The sequence below is a fragment of the Lepus europaeus genome, chromosome 12, assembly GCF_033115175.1.
Source record: "Lepus europaeus isolate LE1 chromosome 12, mLepTim1.pri, whole genome shotgun sequence".
In the NCBI taxonomy this organism is placed as follows: Eukaryota; Metazoa; Chordata; class Mammalia; order Lagomorpha; family Leporidae; genus Lepus; species Lepus europaeus.
Window position 1 is genome coordinate 103,687,503 of NC_084838.1, and position 19,584 is coordinate 103,707,086.

At 38.8% G+C, this 19,584-nt stretch overlaps 1 protein-coding gene across 5 annotated transcripts in view; it reads left to right on the forward strand.

The window, feature by feature from the left end:
- The window catches only part of GKAP1 (G kinase anchoring protein 1), a 90,501-nt gene extending 72,500 nt beyond the window's left edge, over window positions 1–18,001 (forward strand). For all 5 annotated transcript variants that reach the window (XM_062208645.1, XM_062208643.1, XM_062208647.1 and 2 more), the window contains 5 exons: window positions 6,766–6,867; window positions 11,470–11,533; window positions 14,894–14,964; window positions 15,405–15,482; window positions 17,683–18,001. In XM_062208645.1, the coding sequence (XP_062064629.1) occupies window positions 6,766–6,867; window positions 11,470–11,533; window positions 14,894–14,964; window positions 15,405–15,482; window positions 17,683–17,730 (363 nt within the window). In that variant the 3' untranslated portion in view covers window positions 17,731–18,001. The remainder of the gene's footprint in view (window positions 1–6,765; window positions 6,868–11,469; window positions 11,534–14,893; window positions 14,965–15,404; window positions 15,483–17,682) is intronic.
- The last annotated feature ends 1,583 nt before the right edge of the window (window positions 18,002–19,584 follow it).

Here is a 19,584-nt window from a genome sequence, read left to right on the forward strand (position 1 = left end):
CTGTGAGATAACATGGCCAAAGAAACAGATTGGAATTAAGTTACAAAGATCTTTTCTGTGAAATTAACAAGTTAGATAATTATACTGTACAACAAGGCAAGCTGTGGCCAACACAGCAGTTGTGGTTGGTGATCTGCCTTTGAAAGACCCATAAGCTAAGAACAGTACTTAGATTTAAAAAATATTGGAATGGTATTTTCAGGTTTTAAAAATGAATAATGTAGCTCCATATTCATGACACAGCATTTTTCAGTTCCATCTCTGTTGGAGAGAGCAGGATCACACCCACTGGATCCCATCCAATCCCTAAATTCCCACAACAGCCACAAGTTGGGGCTGAAGCCAGAACCTAGAAACTCAGTTCAGGTCTCTCTCCCACATGGGTGGCAAGGACCCAATTATTTGAGCCATTATCCCCACCTCCAAGGGGCTACGTTAGCAGGAAGCTGGCGTCAGGAGCCAGAACCAGAAATCTAAGCTAGGTTCTGCAGTATGGGACATGGTTATCCTGACCATCATCTTAACTTCCAAGCCAGATGCCCATCCTACTATTTACATTTTTTATTATTAATTTTTATTTGTATCTTTGAGGGGCAGAGACAGAGCTCCTACCTGCAAGTTTACTCTCCAAATGGCCACCGTAGTCACAGCTAGGCCGAGCCAAAGCTGACAGCCAGGAGCTCAGTCCATCTCCCACATGGATACCAGAGACCCAGCTATTTGAACCATCACCTACTACTTCCCAGAGTGTGCATTAGGAGGAGGCTTGGATTGGGAGCAGAGCTGGGACTGGAATCCAAGCACTCCCATATGGGTGTCCCAAGGGGTGTCTTAACCATGAGGCCAAAAGCCTGTCACCACTTTCCTCATCTTTAAATATATAAAAGAAATTGATAAAGTATGTGACAGACTGTATGTAATCTGTAAAGCCTAAATTAACTGTTGGGCCTTTTACAGTAGAGGTTTGCCAACCTCTGTTACAGACCAATACTATCTAAAATACCTAAGGAGAAAAGGATACTTCCTCTCCTCATACCCTAATCCTGAATTCATAGAGCCAGGAAGAGGTATGACTTATGCTGAGTTCTTTGCTGCCACATCTTAAATTTCATCCTGTAAAGTACATTATCTCTCATTTCTCTAAGTCTGCATTTATTTTGCTTATCAGAACCTCTAAAAAGATGTCACTTTCACTGTGTCTCTCAAAAAAATAGTTTCACAGAAAATGTATATCATACCCATAGATAATTACTTTTATAAAGGTAAAAAAAACATGTTCAGCTAAAGTGCTCTAGTAACTTAGAGGAGTGAGAATCAGAAGTGGCTTTTCGAGGAGAAAATTGCATTTAAATTGGAAGCTTAAAGGACTGTAGGATTGAACATGCAGAGGTGAGGAAGAAGACATGGAATACCTTAATTATGAAGGCAGTAAAGCATCAACCAGTTTAATTAAAACAGAAGTCCATAGAGGAATGTAGTATGATAAGGTAGGCTGGGAAAGACTGTGGAGGATTTAAAGCCTGGTTTATTTTTATTTATTTGAAAGGCAGAGAGAGAGAGAGAGAGAGAGAGAGAGAGATATCTTCCATTTGCTGGCTCACTCCCTAAACACCTGCACCTGCTGGGGCTAGGCCAAGCCAGAATCAGGAGCCTGGAATTCAATCCGGTCTCCAGGTTGGTGTCAGAGACCCAAACATTTGGCCATCACTGCTGCCTCTCATGGTGTATAACAGCAGGAAGGTAGAATAGGAAGCAGAGGTGGGACTGAAACTCAGTGCAACACAGGATGTGGGCAACCCAAGAGGTGTCTTTTTTAAAAAATATTTTTTATTATTACTATTATTATTATCTATTTGAAAGGCAGAGTTGCAGAGAGAAAGAGAGGTCTTCCTCTCTTCACTCCCCAAATGGCCATATTGGCAGGAGCTGGGCCTATCCAAAGCCAGGAGCCAGGAGCTGCTTCTGGGTCTCCCATGAGGTTGCAGGAACTCAAGGACTTGGGCCATCTTTTATGCTTTCTCAGGTCATAGCAGAGAGCTGGCTCCGCAATATCTTAACCTGCACCAAACACTTACCTCTAACGCCTAAATTGGTAGACAGTAATGAATTTTTTGAAGGATTTTAAGCCGAGAGGCAAGTTTTATAGAGTAATACTAATTTTCCCACAGTACATAGGAAAAAATTGAAGGAAGGTAGAGACTATTGAAAAGAATTATGCAAGACAGTACTTACTGGGTTAAAGGCAACAAGCAAGGGCAACATAGTGCCCATGGAAATGTAAATTGATATAACCATTTTGGAAAACAATTTGGCATAACTTTCAAAGCTGAAGATTAGACATAATCTGTATTCTAGACATTCTACTCCTAGATTAAACTGATGAGCTGCTCAAGAAGAATGTTCTATATTCATTTGTTTTTACCAGCAAAATCATTAAGAGAAATGCTATAGCTATACATAGCAACATGGATGAGTATCAAGAACATAATGAAAAAAGCAAGTCACTAAATCATAGTTGAATTCTGTATATTGTTAGTTCTTTTTAGTCTCATGTGTGCCATATATATATGTGTATAAATTTTCTGGATATTTGGAGCTTTTCATAAGTAGTCAAGGTAGGATCTTGTCATAGTATGTCATTGAGTGTAAGGGGATTGAGGCCAATTTAAAAATGCTCTACTTCCTTCTATATGTCTACCTCCCTTCTCTCTCCATTGTATTCCTTTTTCAAAAACACCTCTTACTGCCAAGGTTAAAATACTTTTTTAACTGAACATGTATATATTATCAGGAATTTTTTTTAAAAAGATTATTTGAAGTTAAAGTTACAGAGAGAGAGAGATCTTCCATCCACTGGATCACTCCCCCAGATGGCCACAATGGCCAGTGGCTAGGCCAGGCCAAGAGCTTTATATAGTCTCCTCTGTGGGTGACAAAGACCCAAGTGCTTGGGCTATTAGCAGGGAGGTGGATTAGAAGTGGAGCAGCCGGGACATGAACCAGCACCCATATAGGATGCTGGATTGCAGGCTGCAGCACAATGCCAATCCATTACCAGGAGTTTTTAAAGGTGAAAAAGTAGGTACCAGCATTGTGGCACAGCAAGTTAAACCATCATTTGTGATACAGCATCTCATACTGGAGCATCAGTTTGAGTCCTGGCTACTCTACATCCAACACAGCTTTCTACCAATGTACCTGGGGAGGCAGCAGAAGGTAGCCCAAGAACTTGGGTCCCTACATCCCATGGGAGAGAACAAGATGGAGTAGCTGGCTGCTGCTTCAACCTAGCCAAGTCCTCCTTCCTGCTTTCTCCCTCCTTCCCTCCCTCCCTCTCTCTCTGTTGCTTGGCCTTCCAAATAAGTAAATAAATCTTTTTTTTTAAATGTGAAAACAAATCAACCTTAATTCTAATTAACATGTTAACATTTGGCTTCATACACTAAACTGCTGCCACCACTTAGAAAAAAATAAAAGGAACAGGACAAAATGTCAGAATAAGTGAGTGACACCTGTATGTGGGTGCATATGTCTAAGCATACACAGACAGTATATATACATATGTTCCTAGATATACTGACATATACACGTTAATTTTGACTTGTGATATAAAACGTTCTTATGAATCACTATTAGATAACTCTGAAAGCATTGTTCTACATAGTCTCAATTTAATTAACTTTGCTATATGTAGTCTTCCAAATTTCTTGTTGCTAGAGACACCACTCCTCTCACAGAGCCCTTCCCACTTTGCTCAAGGTAATCCCCTCCCTGAAGTCCTCTCTCGGTGCTGCAGCCTAGCACCAGACAGAGAACCTGGATAGGATCTTTGCTTCCTTTTGTCTGTCTCACCGCATTTTGTTTTTCTTATGGTCTGCCTCACACATCACATTTTTCCTGTCATTCTTCCTAGATTTCCAGCCCCATGTGCACGTAGACTTTCTCTTATGTAGTCTTTTATCCTCATTTTGGTATAGTATCTTCTACTTAGAAGGTAATTTCTGTTGACATAAATGATTTTATTAAAGTAGTGTACATTGAAATAGTATGTGTTTTAAAGAGTGATATTTATTGTAAAAATGTTGGTAATATTTAGATAATATAAAAATAAGGAAATGGTAATAGCAAAAATAAATATTTGAAGGGTTGTTATATATATTCTTTTTTTTTTATTTTTTTATTTTTTTATTTTTTTTGACAGGCAGAGTGGACAGTGAGAGAGAGACAGAGAGAAAGGTCTTCCTTTTTGCCGTTGGTTCAGCCTCCAATGGCCGCCACGGTAGCGCGCTGCGGCCGGCGCACCGCGCTGATCTGATGGCAGGAGCCAGGTGCTTCTCCTGGTCTCCCATGGGGTGCAGGGCCCAAGCACTTCGGCCATCCTCCACTGCACTCCCTGGCCACAGCAGAGAGCTGGCCTGGAAGAGGGGCAACCGGGACAGAATCAGTGCCCCGACCGGGACTAGAACCCGGTGTGCCGGCGCCACAAGGCGGAGGATTAGCCTAGTGAGCCGCGGCGCCAGCCAAGTTGTTATATATATTCTGGATACTGTCTTAATACATAAAGTTCATAAGGTTATCTAATTCTCACAGTTGTGAGGTTGCTAGGTAACATTATCATCCCAGTTTGCAGAGGTAGTGAGGGAAGAATGACCTAATTTTATCCTGGAGAAATCTGTTGATATTTTAGTGTGGTCCTGCTTTACTGTGGACTTATATTCTTTTCCTTAATAATGTAGAAACCTGAGAACTTTTTCAGTTAAATAAGATGGTGAGCATTTCAAGTGACTAAATCGTCTTTATACATTAATTACTTCAGGTAATGGATAAATTGCCACCAATTACCTCCACAGAAAAGTTTCTTAAATGTACCAACCTGATAAAACACTGGTCTGCTTACTAGTGAAATTGCACATTTTCTTGTGTGTTTTTGATCATACTGGTTGCCACTGATTTTTTTTGCCAGTTTTCCATTTACCTGTTAATTTTGTTATAGTATTTTTAAAATTTTTATCAAATATTTCAATCTTTTCCTTTTTGTTGTCTGTCTTTAGTGTCCATTTCAGAAGGGCCTTCCTATTCAAAAGTGATAAGCATATTCATCTAGATTTTTTTAAATATTCATATGATTGCATATAGAATCAATTTATATTCTTGTCAAAAGTATAACTTTGTAGTTATAAATAAATAAATTGACTTTTCCAAGTTGGCCTTTTGTTTTATAGACTACCAGTCTATAGTTCAGACTTTTCTCACTTTTTAAAAATACCATCTTTGTAGGCAGGCATTTGACCTAGCTGTTAAGATGTCTACACGCTACATATGAGGGCTTGGGTTTGGTACTCACCAGCTCCTGAATCTAGCTTTCTGCTAATGCAGACCCTGCTGCAGCAACTGGTAATTTAATTGCTGCCTCCTATGCAGAATACCTAGATTGAGTTCCCAACTCCTGACATCCAGGCATTTGGGGGAGTGAACCAGCACAGCAGATAAGAGCATCCTGGTGCACAAGCTCGCGTGCTCTCTCTCTCTCTCTGCCTCTCAAATAAAGTTAAAAAAAATTTTAAGTGCCATCTTTATGTTGTGAGAAGCTCTTATAATTCAAGTCTTTTTTTTTTTTTTTTGACATTTCTGGTATCTTTCTCTGTCATATGTAAGTGCAATGACCACGCTTTTAATTATTGCTTGTGTTTATAGTATGAATTATTTGGTAAGTAAATCCCTCTTCATCAAATTGACTTTTTATGTGTTTCCATCCTGTATTCTCCCAGTTGAAGTTTTTACTGTCCCTCTAAGTTTCCAAGAATAAAATCCTATTAGAATTTCAGTTGACAATTTATTGAAATTAGAAGTACTACTTAGCCTTCTTATCTGCAAACATACTTTGTTATGTCATTTTCAAAATTGTGTAATTTTCATAGTATGGCCTTAAACTTTTTTAAATTGTATTTTGCTGTTAAGAGATTATTTTTCTAGTTAGTCCTCCACCTGATAATTGGTGCTATGGAGAAAAGTTCTTTACTTTTGTTGTTGTTTTTGTTTTTTTGACAGGCAGAGTTAGACCATGAGAGAGAGAGAGACGGAGTTATAGACAGTGAAAGAGACAGAGAGAAAGGTCTTCCTTCCATTGGTTCACTCCCCTAATTGCCGCCACGGCTGGCACTGTACCTATCCGAAGCCAGGAGCCGGGTGGTTCCTCCCGGTCTCCCATGCGGGTGCAGGGACCCAAGCACTTGGACCATCCTCTACTGCCCTCCCGGGCCACAGCAGAGAGCTGGACTGGAAGAGGAGCAACCAGGACTAGTACCCAGCGCCCCAATCGGGACTAGAACCCAGGGTGCCCGTGCCGCAGGTGGAGGATTAGCCTATTGAGCCACAGCGCCGGCCTTTTGTTTTTTGTATCTCAAGTTTCATAGTCATTTAATGTTCTTTTAAGTTTTCATGATAATAACAACTTTCCCAGAAACACTTTTAATGTGTTTATTTCAGGATAGAATTTTATTTTATTTTGAAATAGAATTTCAAAGCCCTGATACTGTTCTAGGGTATGCTTGTATTTTGAGATTTATCTTAAATATCTTATTTGCTTGTGTTGTACATAATTAAGATTATATAATTGAGTTAAAGTAGAAATGTCAGAAGTTTAAGGTTGCCTTAGAAGATTAATTAAAGTCAGGATTTTTCCTTTTCAACTTTTCACAAAGAAATATGCCAAATCAGGATTGGCAGAAGAATCTTAGTGCTAAAATAATGTTGTTGTTGTTTTAGGAAGTGGTTTTGAAAGATGGAAGAATTGAAAGACTAAAGTTGGAACTTGAAAGGAAAGATGCTGAAATCCAGAAGCTGAAAAATGTGATCACTCAGTGGGAGGTTTGTGTCCATTTACTTTTATAAAAGAAAAGTATATAAATTTGCATTTTCCGTTTCTCTTTTTTTAAATGCGCTTAAAATTTGATTCATAGAAATAGTCATTTTGCTATTTAGGTTTTAAGACTGATTAATGGTTTAAAGTCTGAATGATAATATTTATTTTTCTTGATGTAAATATATATAACATATCCATTTTAAGTGTACAATTCAGTGTCATTATTTGCCTGCATGATAATACTTAATCATCACCACTGTCTACTTGCAGAGCTTTTTCCATCATTCTTTTTTTAAAAGACTTGCTTTTTTTTTTAATATTCATTCATTTATTTGAAATTCAGAGTTACACAAAGAGAGAAGGAGAGGGAGAGGGAGAGAGAGAAGTCTTCCATCCGCTAGTTCATTCCCCAGTTGGCTGCAACGGCCAGAGCTGGGCCAATCCAAAGCCAAGAGCTTCTTCCAGGTCTCCCACACGGTGCAGGGGCCCAAGGACTTGGACCATCTTCCAGAGCTTTCCTAGGCCATAGCAGAGAGCTGGATCAGAAGTGGAGCAGCCGGGACACGAAGCAGTGCCATATGGGATGCCGGCACTGCAGGTGGCAGCTTTACCCACTATGCCTCAGTGCTGGCCCCTCTATCATTCTAAACAGAAGCTCTATACTCAGTAAACAATCCCCTGTTTTTTTCCCAGCTCCTGGTAACCTCCCATTCTCTGTGAAGTTTCCTATTCTGGTTACCTCATATACATGGAATCATATAATGTTTATCCTTTTATGTCTGCTTACCTCACTTAGCATGTTTTCAAGGTTCATTCATGTTATAGCATGTGTCAGAGTTTTATTTCTTTTTCCATTGTATGTGTATAATACATTTTGTTCATTGGTGTGCAGAGTGTCTGAGTCCCTGCTTTCAGTTCTTATGATTATATATCTGAGTGTCAGATATCTGGTTCATATGGGACTCCTACATTTAACTTTTTGAGGAACCACCAAACTTCTACAGCAGTTGTTAACATTTTGTGTCCCCACCAACAGTGCACAAGTTTTCCAGTTTCTCCACATGCCAGCCAATAGTTGGGTATACAATTCATGTTTAATCACAAATCTGCCTATTACTCTCTCACTTCCTAGCTTAGCCTTTTAGAAAAATCTCTTATTCATCTCAAGCATCATTCTTCTTTGACTACTATTAATTCACTTAGCAATATTTACTGAGTGCCTGGAACGTGTTACCAGTTGCTTTTCTGGGCTCTAAGTAATAGTGGGGAAAAAAAATCGAATTCCAACCCTGAGTGTTCTTAAATTTGCCTTCCTACTCAACTCACACATTCCAGAGTCATCCCTGCTAAAACTTTATAACTGCAGCCACTAATCTCCCTCAGCTTTTCATTTGCATTTATCATCCTTTTTGTTGTACAAGGCACAGGGAGTACAAAGATGAGTTAATAAGCAACTCATAGTCCAGTGAGAAAGACAGACATGTAAATAACTGTAGTGTAGTGTAGGGATTTGCCACCGAGGTTTCCGAGTACCCCAGAAGCACAGAAAAAGGAATGAGTCCATTGCTGCTGTTGAAAATTGGTAAGGATCAGGCCGGCGTCGCAGCTCACTAGGCTAATCCTCCACCTGCAGCTCCGGCACCCCAGATTCTAGTCCCGGTTGGTGCGCCAGATTCTGTCCTGGTTGTTCCTCTTCCAGTCCAGCTCTCTGCTGTGGCCAGGGAGTGCAGTGGAGGATGGCCCAGGTCCTTGGGCCCTACACCCACATGGGAGACCAGGAGAAGCACCTGGCTCCTGGCTTCGGATCAGTGCAGCATGTCGGCCGTAGTGGCCACTTGGGGGGTGAACCAACGGAAAAAGGAAGACCTTTCTCTCTGTCTCTCTCACTGTCTAACTCTGCCTGTCAAAAAAATTAAAAAGTAAAAATAAATTTAAAAAAACTAACAAAAATTTTTTAAAAAAAGGAAAAAAAAGAAAATTGGTAAGGATCTCACAGAAAAGGTGATCTTGCCAGGTAGCAAGCACAGTGCATACAAAGGCGTGGGAATGGTGGGAAGCACATTGTAGCTGACATTCAGAGAAATGGGAAGCCGTAGGAGGAGAGATTGGAGATTTAAGTTGGGGTCAGATACTGAACTCATTTGGTTGAATAATGGATACTGGGACAATAAGACAGAAGTAACAAGTTCTGTTGTTCTGTTTCATAGCACAGTGGGATGACTATAGTTTACAACAATGTCTTCCGCTTTCTCTAAGGAACTGGGAGAGAGGAGCTGGTAGGCTCCAAACATAAAGGATAAGGAAATAAAGGCTAGTTGCTTGGTTTCCTGGTTAATACTATGTCTATTGGTTAAATATTGCATTATGCCCCATAAAAATGTACAAGTATTACATGTTAATAAAAAATGTAAGCAATAAAATAATTTGAAGGAAAAAAAGGAATTTGAAGGCCTTGAGATTTTGAGAGGGCAGTGAAGGTCTTTGTAAGTGAAGTGACTTAAGAGTGGTTTTGTGGGACAGAGTTACAGTGTGAGACTGCAGTAAAGACAGTCTTGTAAAACAGTAAAGAAGTATTGAATGTAAAAGGAAGGCTGTTTCTTAATGTTACTTGTTTTTTGAGAGACAGACACAGAAGACACACACTCCCATCTTCTAGTTTACTGCCCAAATGCCCAAAATGGCAAAGGCTGAGCCAGGGCAGCAGCCAGGAGCCAGGAAAGAAATCCAGGTCTCCCATGACAGTGGCAGGGACCCAGTTAGTTGAATCATCATTGCTGGCTCCCAGGGTCTGCATTAGTGGGAACTGGAGTCAAGAGCTGGAACCAGGAATTGATCCCAGGGACTTGGATATGGGATACAGGGAGTGTAACTGCTAGACTAAATGCCCGCTCCCAAGATCACAGTTTTGAACTGTTTTGGAGAGCTAATAGAGTCCATTTTGGATATGTTGAGTTTGAAATGGCTGTGGTAAATGCAGGCATGTGTGATAGGATTCAGGTGGACACAGTGGAGTCATAACGTATGTACACTTTATCAATTGTATATGCTCTTTTTCATGAGCTGAAAAAATGCTAGTTAGGGCATTGTGTATTTCATACATGTTCCTTTTTGTAAATTACTTGTTACTATTATAGATTTATGTTTTTATACATGTATTTAGTAAGGACATATATATATATATAAAACTATGCTTTTCAGAAGCAATGTTAGGAATTTTCATGGATAATTTTGTTCACCTGCAATTTTTGCTGTATGAGCTGATCTTAGACTGTAAGGCTAGCCTTAAGAAGTGCTATCTCTTACACTGATCTGGACTTTGGACAGAGGCTTGAGCTAGAAGGTGGAGTTTAGTGAGATATTAACACAGATTAAAACCCCGAGAAGGGGGAATTGCATAATGAGCATAGTGGCATGTTCATGGTGAGAATTTCTGTACTCATAGTGAATGTTGCTGTTGAGTGTATTTTTTCCTCTCGTGTTTCTGTTTCCATCTGACTTGTCTCCCATGTGTACTTCAAAGCTCTCAGAAGTCCTACTGTCCCTTTACAGTGGTGCTCGCTTCAGTTCACTGGGTTGATAGCACTGCTGCTCGGTGAACACTGATTTATCATCAGCAACTTAATAGAATACCATTTAGTAAAAGCCACCTTTATTGGACTTGAAATACATTTAAATATGTTTTATAAAATTTGTGAATCCAGTAACTTCTGTACCTATACATGTACATGGATAAGTTTCTTACACTAATGTGTTTTCATCAGGCTTTTGTTTTTCTATAATATATTACATGCATTGTTTTCTTTAATGTGTTAAATATTTATAAATGATTCAGAATGCTATAAGATAGGCCAAATAAGGATAACATAGGCAGAAAATTGCCTAGAATGTGGATGTTAATATGGGAAAACAATTCTTCTGGTTCAGATGTATAATTGTATCATGTAGAGTGGGAAGAAGCTAAGCCATTTGGAAAAAGAAATTGTAGAAGATTTGAAAGATATTTCAGTAAAGTACTCATGTCAGCCAAAAATTACTAGAAAAGAAAAGATTTAATCAATGACAGAATAAAAGGTTGCACCTTAACTGAGAAGGTACAGAAACTGTATTATAAAATTAAATACTCACAACACAAGTTTCAAATTTTTAATTAAAATTCATTCTCAGAAATTATTTAAAAATTATGTTTCGGCAGTCACCTACTGGCCAGTGTGAAGAAGCAGATTCAGGAAGTTCTGGTGTATTATGGACAGTACTGGGTAGAACTGTGAACCATTTTTCTGTTGGTTTTCATCTACACTGTGTTGAGTTGTATAATGGTTTTATTGGGAGGAGAAAAGAAGACTGTTCCAGAAAATTTAATATTATCCTGACTTCTTCTCATTTTGCTCCCTCTTTTCTTGAGTTACCTGTAATATTAATACCTTTCATTTTACCAGTGATTTAAGTAGCAGACAGTTCTGAATACATCTTTCTCCATCCTATTTCTATAAAAAGCAATTTATGACCTAGAAAGCCCGGAATTCACATGTCCATAAATTGGTAGTAGATTATTAAAATTGTATTGTTAACTTTTTAAAAAACTAAATGTTTTCTTCTTTGACTATTAGGCAAAGTATAAAGAAGTAAAGGCAAGAAATGCACAGTTATTGAAAATGCTTCAGGAAGGTGAAAGTAAGTGATATGTATGTTTTTAGAATTAAAAGTTTGTCTTAAATCGAAGATAATTTTTCAAGATACATAATTTGCCAATTCACTAAAATGAAACACTGGTGCAGGCCAGCTAGAAGCTAATAATGTTTAACCACAAATCACACTTGCAGCACCTTAGTTTTATACAGGTTTATAATTACTCAAGAGAAGTCTTTGAGATTTTAATTATTTATAAACTATTAGATTTTATTTAGAAGAAAATCAAGTCTAACAACTGCTTCTGCGTTTTGATTGCTTGAGAAGAGAGCTTTGACACTGGAGGGTTTCCTTCCTATTCTTTTCCTTCTTGTTTCCTTTCTTCCTCTCCCTTCCCCTACTGCTCTTCACAATTTTTCTGCTGCACTAAACTTCGGACAAGAAGTCACCAGTGGAAAGCCAAGGAAATCAACCTGAAACATGATTAGAGATAACAAGATTAGTTAGGTTAATGTTCTGTGAAGTCCCACCAAATTAGATGAATTCCTGAATATGTATACCTAATGACACCTTGAAAATTCTGATAAATTTTTCATTCATGATAGAAAAGGAAATGTGTATTAATTTTTAAATACATTTTAAGTACATATAAGTAAAGCTATAATATGCAAATGAAATTATAAACCATAAAAGACATTAATTAAGACATGAATAAAGGAGAAAATATTCTCCCAAGTAGACAAAATTAAATGTAATAAATTTTCCTTATTCATAAATGCTAATGAAATCCCAGCTGTAGATCCTAGGAGTACTATATAGCACTTAAGAAATTAAGTGAGGGGCTGGTGCTGTAGTGTAGTGGATAAAGCTGCCACCTGCAGTACCAGGATCCCATATGGGTGCCAGTTCGAGTCCTGGCTGCTCCTCTTCCGATCCAGCTCTCTGCTGTGGCCTGGGAAAGCAGTAGAAGATGGCCCAAGTGCTTGGGTCCCTGAACTCACATGGGAGACCCAGAAGAGGCTCCTGGCTCCTGGCTCCTGGCTTCGGATCAGCACAGCTCCGACCGTTGTGGCCAATTGCGGAGTAAACCAGCAGATGGAAGACCTCTCTCTCTCTCTCTTTCTCTCTCTCTCTCTTTCTGCCTCTCCTTTTCTCTGTGTGTAACTCTTTCAAATAAATAAATAAATCTTAAAAAAAAAGAAAGAAAGAAATTAAGTGAAAATTGGGGTTGGTGCTGTGGCACGGCAGGTTAACGCCCTAGCCTGAAGCACTGGCATCCCATATGGCTGCCTGTTCAATCCCGCCTGCTCCTCTTCCCATCCAGCTCTCTGCTATGGTCTGGGAAAACAGTGGAAGATGGCCCAAGTCCTTGGGCCCCTGCACTCAAGTGGGAGACCCAGAAGAAGCTCCAAGCTTTTGGCTTTGGATCAGCCGAGCTCCGGCCCTTGCAGCCATTTGGGGAGTGAACTAGTGGATGGAAGACCTTTCTCTGTCTCTTCCTTTCTCTGTCTTTAACTCTACCTTTCAAGTAAATAAATAAAATTTTTTTAAAAAATTGTGAAAATGAAGGCTGGTGTTGTGGTTCAGTGGGTTAACCACCAATTGCAATGCCACCACCACCCACAGCTTTTTTCCTTAATGTTTATTTTCATCTACTTGGAAAGCAGAGCGGAGTGAGAGAGATCTAACTGCTGGTCCTCTCCCCAAATGCCTACAGCAGCTAGGACTGGCCAGACTAAAGCTAGAATCCTGTTATTCCATCCAGGTGACAGAAACCCAATTACTAGGCCATCATCCACTGACTCCCAGGATGCATTAGCAAGAACTGTGGAAGCTGAGCAGCCAGGACTTAAACCAGCACTCCCACGTGGGTTTTGGTTGTCCCAGGCAGTGGCTTAACCCCCTACAGCACATTACCTGCCACTTCCCTAGCTTGTTTTTAAGGTGAGAAGTTTAGCCATTGGAAATTCTCAGCTGCTTGAAGATTTCTAGGACTTAGAAGACGTAGAAACCAAAATATAAACCTCTGGCTTACTCACAGAGGAGAAAAACCTCTAGATAAATCAATAGTTCTAAGGGACTTACAGATATTATATGACCAGCTATGACCACATGAGCTTCTTATACTTGATAATGTGTTACTGGTGTGAAAAGCCAGAGAAAATAATTTTTTAAGATCTATTTATTTGATGCCGGGTAGATAGATCAAGACCTTCCATCCACTGGTTCACTCCCCACATGGCCACAACAGCCAGAGCTGCACCGATCCAAAGCCAACTTGGGCCATCTTTTACTGCTTTCCCAGGCCATAGCAGAGAGCTGGATCAGAAGTAGAGCAGGCCAGGGCTCCAGATTCTGTCCCGCTTGCCCCTCTTCCAGGCCAGCTCTCTGCTGTGGCCTGGGAGTGCAGTGGAGGATGGCCCAAGTGCTTGGACCCTGCAGGAGCATGGGAGACCAGGAGAAGCTCCTGGCTTCAGATCAGCGCGGTGCGCCGGCCGCGGCGGCCATTGGAGGGTGAACCAACGCAAAAAGGAAGACCTTTCTCTCTGTCTCTCTCAGTGTCCACTCTGCCTGTCAAAAAAAAAGTGGAGCAGCTGGGTCTCGAACCAGCGCCCATATGGTATGCTGGCACTGCAGGTGGCAGCTTTACCCTCTACACCATGGTACTGGCCCCGAAAATAATTATTTTCCTTGTAGTGTGTTTACCCCCAGCAACTTAACACAAAAGAGCACTCTGCATTGTTTTTTTTTTTTTTTTAAGATTTATTTATTTATTTGAAAGAGTTACACAGAGATAGAAGGAGAGGCAGAGAGAACGAGAGGTCTTCCATGTGCTAGTTCACTCTGCAGTTGGCCACAACAGCCAGAGCTGCACCAATCCGAAGCCAGGAGCTTCTTCCAGGTCTCCCATACGGTTGCAGGGGCCCAAGCACTTGGGCCATCTTCCACTGCTTTCCCAGGCCACAGCAGAGAGCTGGATCGGAAGTGGAGCAGCCTCGAACCAGCACCCAAATGGGATTCCGGCACTACAGGCGGCAGCTTTACCTGCTGCGCCACAGCACCAGCACCTGCATTGTTTTAAAAATTGCCTTTTTTTTTCCCTATGTAAAATTGTTTGTATTCTTGTATATTTCTCCCATTTAGTGAAGATGGAAAGATTCCTTCATCACATCTGTATAGTATTTTAACAACACATAAATGTAAAATTTCTAAGAAAAACTGTTCTGATATTAATGATCAGAATTTGCAATTGAAAAAATAAGAGCCCTCAAGAACCTAGAAGTACATTCATTGAATTTGAAGACAAGAAACCATTATTATGAATATACAATATCACTAAAAGTATTGTTTAAAGAATTTGAGGGATTAAAAAGACTATATTACCATTTCTCCTTTTTTTGTCAGTGAAAGATAAAGCAGAAATACTTCTGCAAGTTGATGAGTCGCAAAGTATCAAGAATGAGCTAACTATACAGGTAAGGAGCTGTGGAGCAAACATGGCTGGTTTTCCTAAGCAGTGACTTAGTCCTAAATTATTAAGCTTGACCAAACAGAAATACAGCCTCTGGTACTTCAAGATGATGATGTTAATGATACTTCTGTTGTGTATTGACCAGTAAATGGAGATTCTGGTTACTGCACAAAGTATGTGCTGAAGAATAAGGGAAAAAAGTTGTATTTACTGAAATATGAATATAGAGATAGAAAAGGCAAATTGAACTTAGCCTATGGCTGGACTTCACATCCTTATTCTGTCTTAAGATTGTGAGCTTGAATGCCTAATGGAAACTACAGGGAGGGTCTCTCCTCTAATACTTGTTCATATAGCTGTTAAAAATTCATCATTGTAACTAAGTGTTGGAATTAGAGTATTTGCCCAAAAAAAGTCTTTTTCTTGTTGAATATTTAATTATAGGTGACATCACTTCATGCTGCATTAGAACAAGAGAGGTCTAAAGTAAAAGTATTGCAAGCAGAATTAGCCAAATACCAGGTATGCTTTTATAATTTGAAGTGTTAAGACTATGCTTTCAAGGATCATTTCTGTACTTCGCTACTGATTTTGAAGTGTTTTCATCACAAGCAATATGTTTAGAATAGATACCATCTAGAATAAATGTACTATTTTATTCTTAAGCCACAGTTTATTTACCAGATACATTAATAATTTTGTTATTTATCAAATCTGTTTTTTAAATGTTAATATTATTATACATACTGATATGTACAGCCCTAATTAAAGTAATTCAGGTAAGTGCATAGTTGATGTGGCATGCATGACATTGAATCATATTGGGGGAAGGCACATAATGACGTCCCATTACAAGTTTGATCACTTGGTGTTAACCTCCTGTCTCCATTATAAAGTATCTTCATCAATTAAAAAGTAACTTGTGGGGTGACACTTTGAGATTGTCTGAATTTCCTTTTCATCCAGTGGTTCTAGCATCATTGAAAATATTTGTATCAGTTTCTGTTTTGGTGGCTGCAAAGTAGTGATTTTCTAGCTTTATCATTTCTTCTATATAGACAGGTGGAATTCATACTGTGTTATTCGGGATAAGCAATAAAAAGGATCATGCTTTTTTTTCTGGATGGAGCAATAAAAATTACCAGTGTCATTTGCACATGTGTGTGTTTGTAAAACAAAATGCATTTATTAATGTGGAGATACTGTTTTTAAAAAGCCCAAAAGCCACTGGTGGCATAAAGAAACATGAAAGTTGTTGAATCCTGGCTTTGAAATCTAATCAGTCCCAGACGGAGAATTTCCTTTGCCTAGGAGACTTTGAAGGGGATCCATGAATGTTTATTATTTTTGTTTCTGTAAAAATCTCTTTGAGAATCATGGTAAGAGTTTTCAGCTGTATAACATTGGTGCCTCTCTATAGTAATTATCCCTCAAAAAGACTTTTGCTGAATTTATTTTCCTGCTATCAGGAAATAAATCTCAAGTACATGTCATACATATCCCACAAAACATATTCACACTGTATTTCTCTGAATAAATCTTTGCAGAATTTTCATTTGCTTAAGAGTGAATGGTAGCATTCTTCACTTGGGAGGGCTTTTTTTTTTTAAGTTAATGTAGAAATGTATTTTCCAAGAGGGAAAGCTAGCAATAGACAGATAAAGGCTGGGGGGACAGGTTGAGAAAAAAAATAAAGAGAAGCTGTCATCGTTGTCAAATGAGGCTGGGCTCCAACCAGATATGACCACCAGTTTAAGAAATGTACTTCCCCAGATGAGCAGCTCCCACACTTGGCTGAGCATCAGGATCAATTGGATAATTTTTGAATTTGATTTGTAACCCAGTTAAGTAGGTGTGGTATAAAAGTTAGAGGTCAGAATTTTAAAAATATTACACTTAAATGATTGTACTAATCACCTAGTTTGGGCACATTTGCCAGAGTTTATGAAAGTGGAAAAAACTGTGTAGATATGTCAAAGCATTATGTGTGGTTAAAGTAAGGGTAGAGTATGAAGTTAGAAAAACTATTTGCTTTTTAAAATCAGAGTAAAGCATAAAAGGTCATGCTAAAAAGTAATTTATATAATTTTTTCTTATATTTTAAGCTGGCTTTTCATGAGCAAATTGCATATTTATATATAATATATATTAAATATATATAAAATATTTAAATATATAACACTTAGAAATATGAAGAGTATAAGACTAGTTTTCAACCTGCTGATGAACAAAATCAGTTTCTAATGCTGTCTAGTATTAGCACAAACTAGACAGGACTAGTACAAAACTAGACAGGACTTGTCTACCTATAAATTGAGTTATAAAAACTATATTACCCAAAAGATAATTAAGTAAATTTTCAAATATGCTTATCATATGGAACAAACTGAGTGTGTGGGTTTAGTGTTGGTATGGGTCAGAAACATTGTTTTTTAAAAACTGTGGTTTCAGTCAAAATGAGCTCTAAAAAATAAGATATCATGATCTCATTAAGCCTAATTCAAATAGAAATACTTCAACTGTTTTTTAAAACCTACTTTACCCATTTATAAAAATAATAAAAATAATTTAATGATCTGTACATTGAAATTTACAAAAGATTCAAGACACAGAAATTGCTTCCTTCTCTTGCCCCAGAATACTTTTGGTCTCATGTATTCATAAAGTGAAAATGGTCCCAAAATGGCATTCCCTAAGTAATTTGCTCTATTTTTCTTTACAGGGTGGCAGAAAGGGGAAAAGAAACTCTGAATCTGACCAGTGTAGGTGATTTCATTAGCTTTTGAAGTCAACACAAAAACTAACACTTTCAGGGTTTTACAAAAATGTATATATTTAATGCCATGCAACTGCTAAACTATGCAGTTTTTGTTGAAGGAATTAAAAACAACTAGCTCACTAACAGTCTAGAATTGTATGTTCTTTTGGCTTAAAGTAAAAAGAAAAAATAGAGAATTCCAGCAGAACTCGATGATTATTGTTTACTATCCATCTTTATCACCTTAGTTTTTCATCAGTCAATAAAATAATTTACTCTTCCACTAGTATGTTTGATTTTTTCAAGTTTCAGAAACAGCGTGAAAGTATATTTTGCTTATAACAGCACCATCTCATTGGATCCTTTTAGATCAGCAAACGTTTTCTCAGCACTTTCTGCAACCTCTAAGGGGCATACAAAACCAGTAAGATACGGTTGACAGCATGAAGTAGCTCATACTTAATGAGATAGGAGGTGGTGGGTAAAATGAGGGCAGTACATACTTACTATCCGTAGCAGAGGATGGTATCACGTTGCTTGGAAATGGAGGCCGCTTGCCTGAGGTAGGTTTTAGAAGGTATCTGTTCTTTCTTTAAATTTATGGAGAGGCATTCCAGGCAGAAAAAATGGAAGGAATCTGGAGTGAAAGACTTGTTTAAAGAACAGTTTGGGTTGAGGATGGTAACATGACATCCTGGGAACAGAACGAGTGTTGGTGTGTGGGAGGAATGAATTAGAGCTTTCTCAGTGGAATCATCACTGCTGGAACGATTAGTGGTTTATGAGACTCAGGTGGTGTTTTTTTTAAATTTTTGAAATACAGGATTTGTGTGTGTGTTCTTGCCCTCCACAATAAGCATTATATGAAGGATTCCACTCCATGACAGTCTTTGACAAAAAACGATCTTAAATAGAGAGCTGATGAAATCGTCATCATTGCTTCTATGTCTGACTTCCGTAAGGTTATATGAACCTTGCAAAGAATGGTGACAGCTTCTTACCCATATTCCCAGTGTTTAATATGCTGAGAGGCAAATTGGGGGTTAAAGAATTATTCAGTTCATAAAATGGCCAAACATTTTGAAATTATTTTCTCCCAAGTTTAATTCTTTAAGAATAGGTATCATCAGAATCCAATTCATTGAACATGCATCGTAATAGTCTATAACCTATTTTTTTTAACTCAGTGATGAGCAAAGATGTCTAATGCTGTTTCATATAAGCAAGACTAGTCAGAAGCATAATCACACTTGTTTCAACTATAATATAATCAGCCAAGTAGTCATGGAGCTACATTATCAAAGCACACTCTATTGTCTCCTGCTTTTGATTATCTACCTACACATTATCCGGTGGGTACATTGTCTAGCACCTAGCACAGTGGTAGACACACAACATGGCACATTTAACTGTCCATCAGAAAGGGGCCAACAATATGATTGACAAAGTAAAATTGGGTATCAGATGACAACAGCTAGTGAAAGTCTTGGGTAAAAAGTCTAGGGCCAGCATTGTGCTGTAGCCTGTAACACCAGCATCCCATATGATTGCCAATACAATTCCTGGCTGCTCCACCTCGGATCCAGCTTCCTGCTAATGTGCCTGGGAAGGCAGCAGAGGATGCCAAGTTCTTGGGACCCTGCACTCATGTGGAAGACCCAGATGAAACTCCTGGTTCCTGGCTTGGGCCTGACCCAGCCCCAGCTATTGCAGCCATTTGTAGGATGAGCCAGCAAATGAAAGATCTCTCTCTCTCTCTCTCTCTCTCTCCCTCCCACCCTCTCCCCCCCCCCCCCGCCTCTCTGCCTTTCAAATAAATCTTTTTTTTTAAAAAAAGCTGTGTAAAATGTACTAGGGATAGAAGAG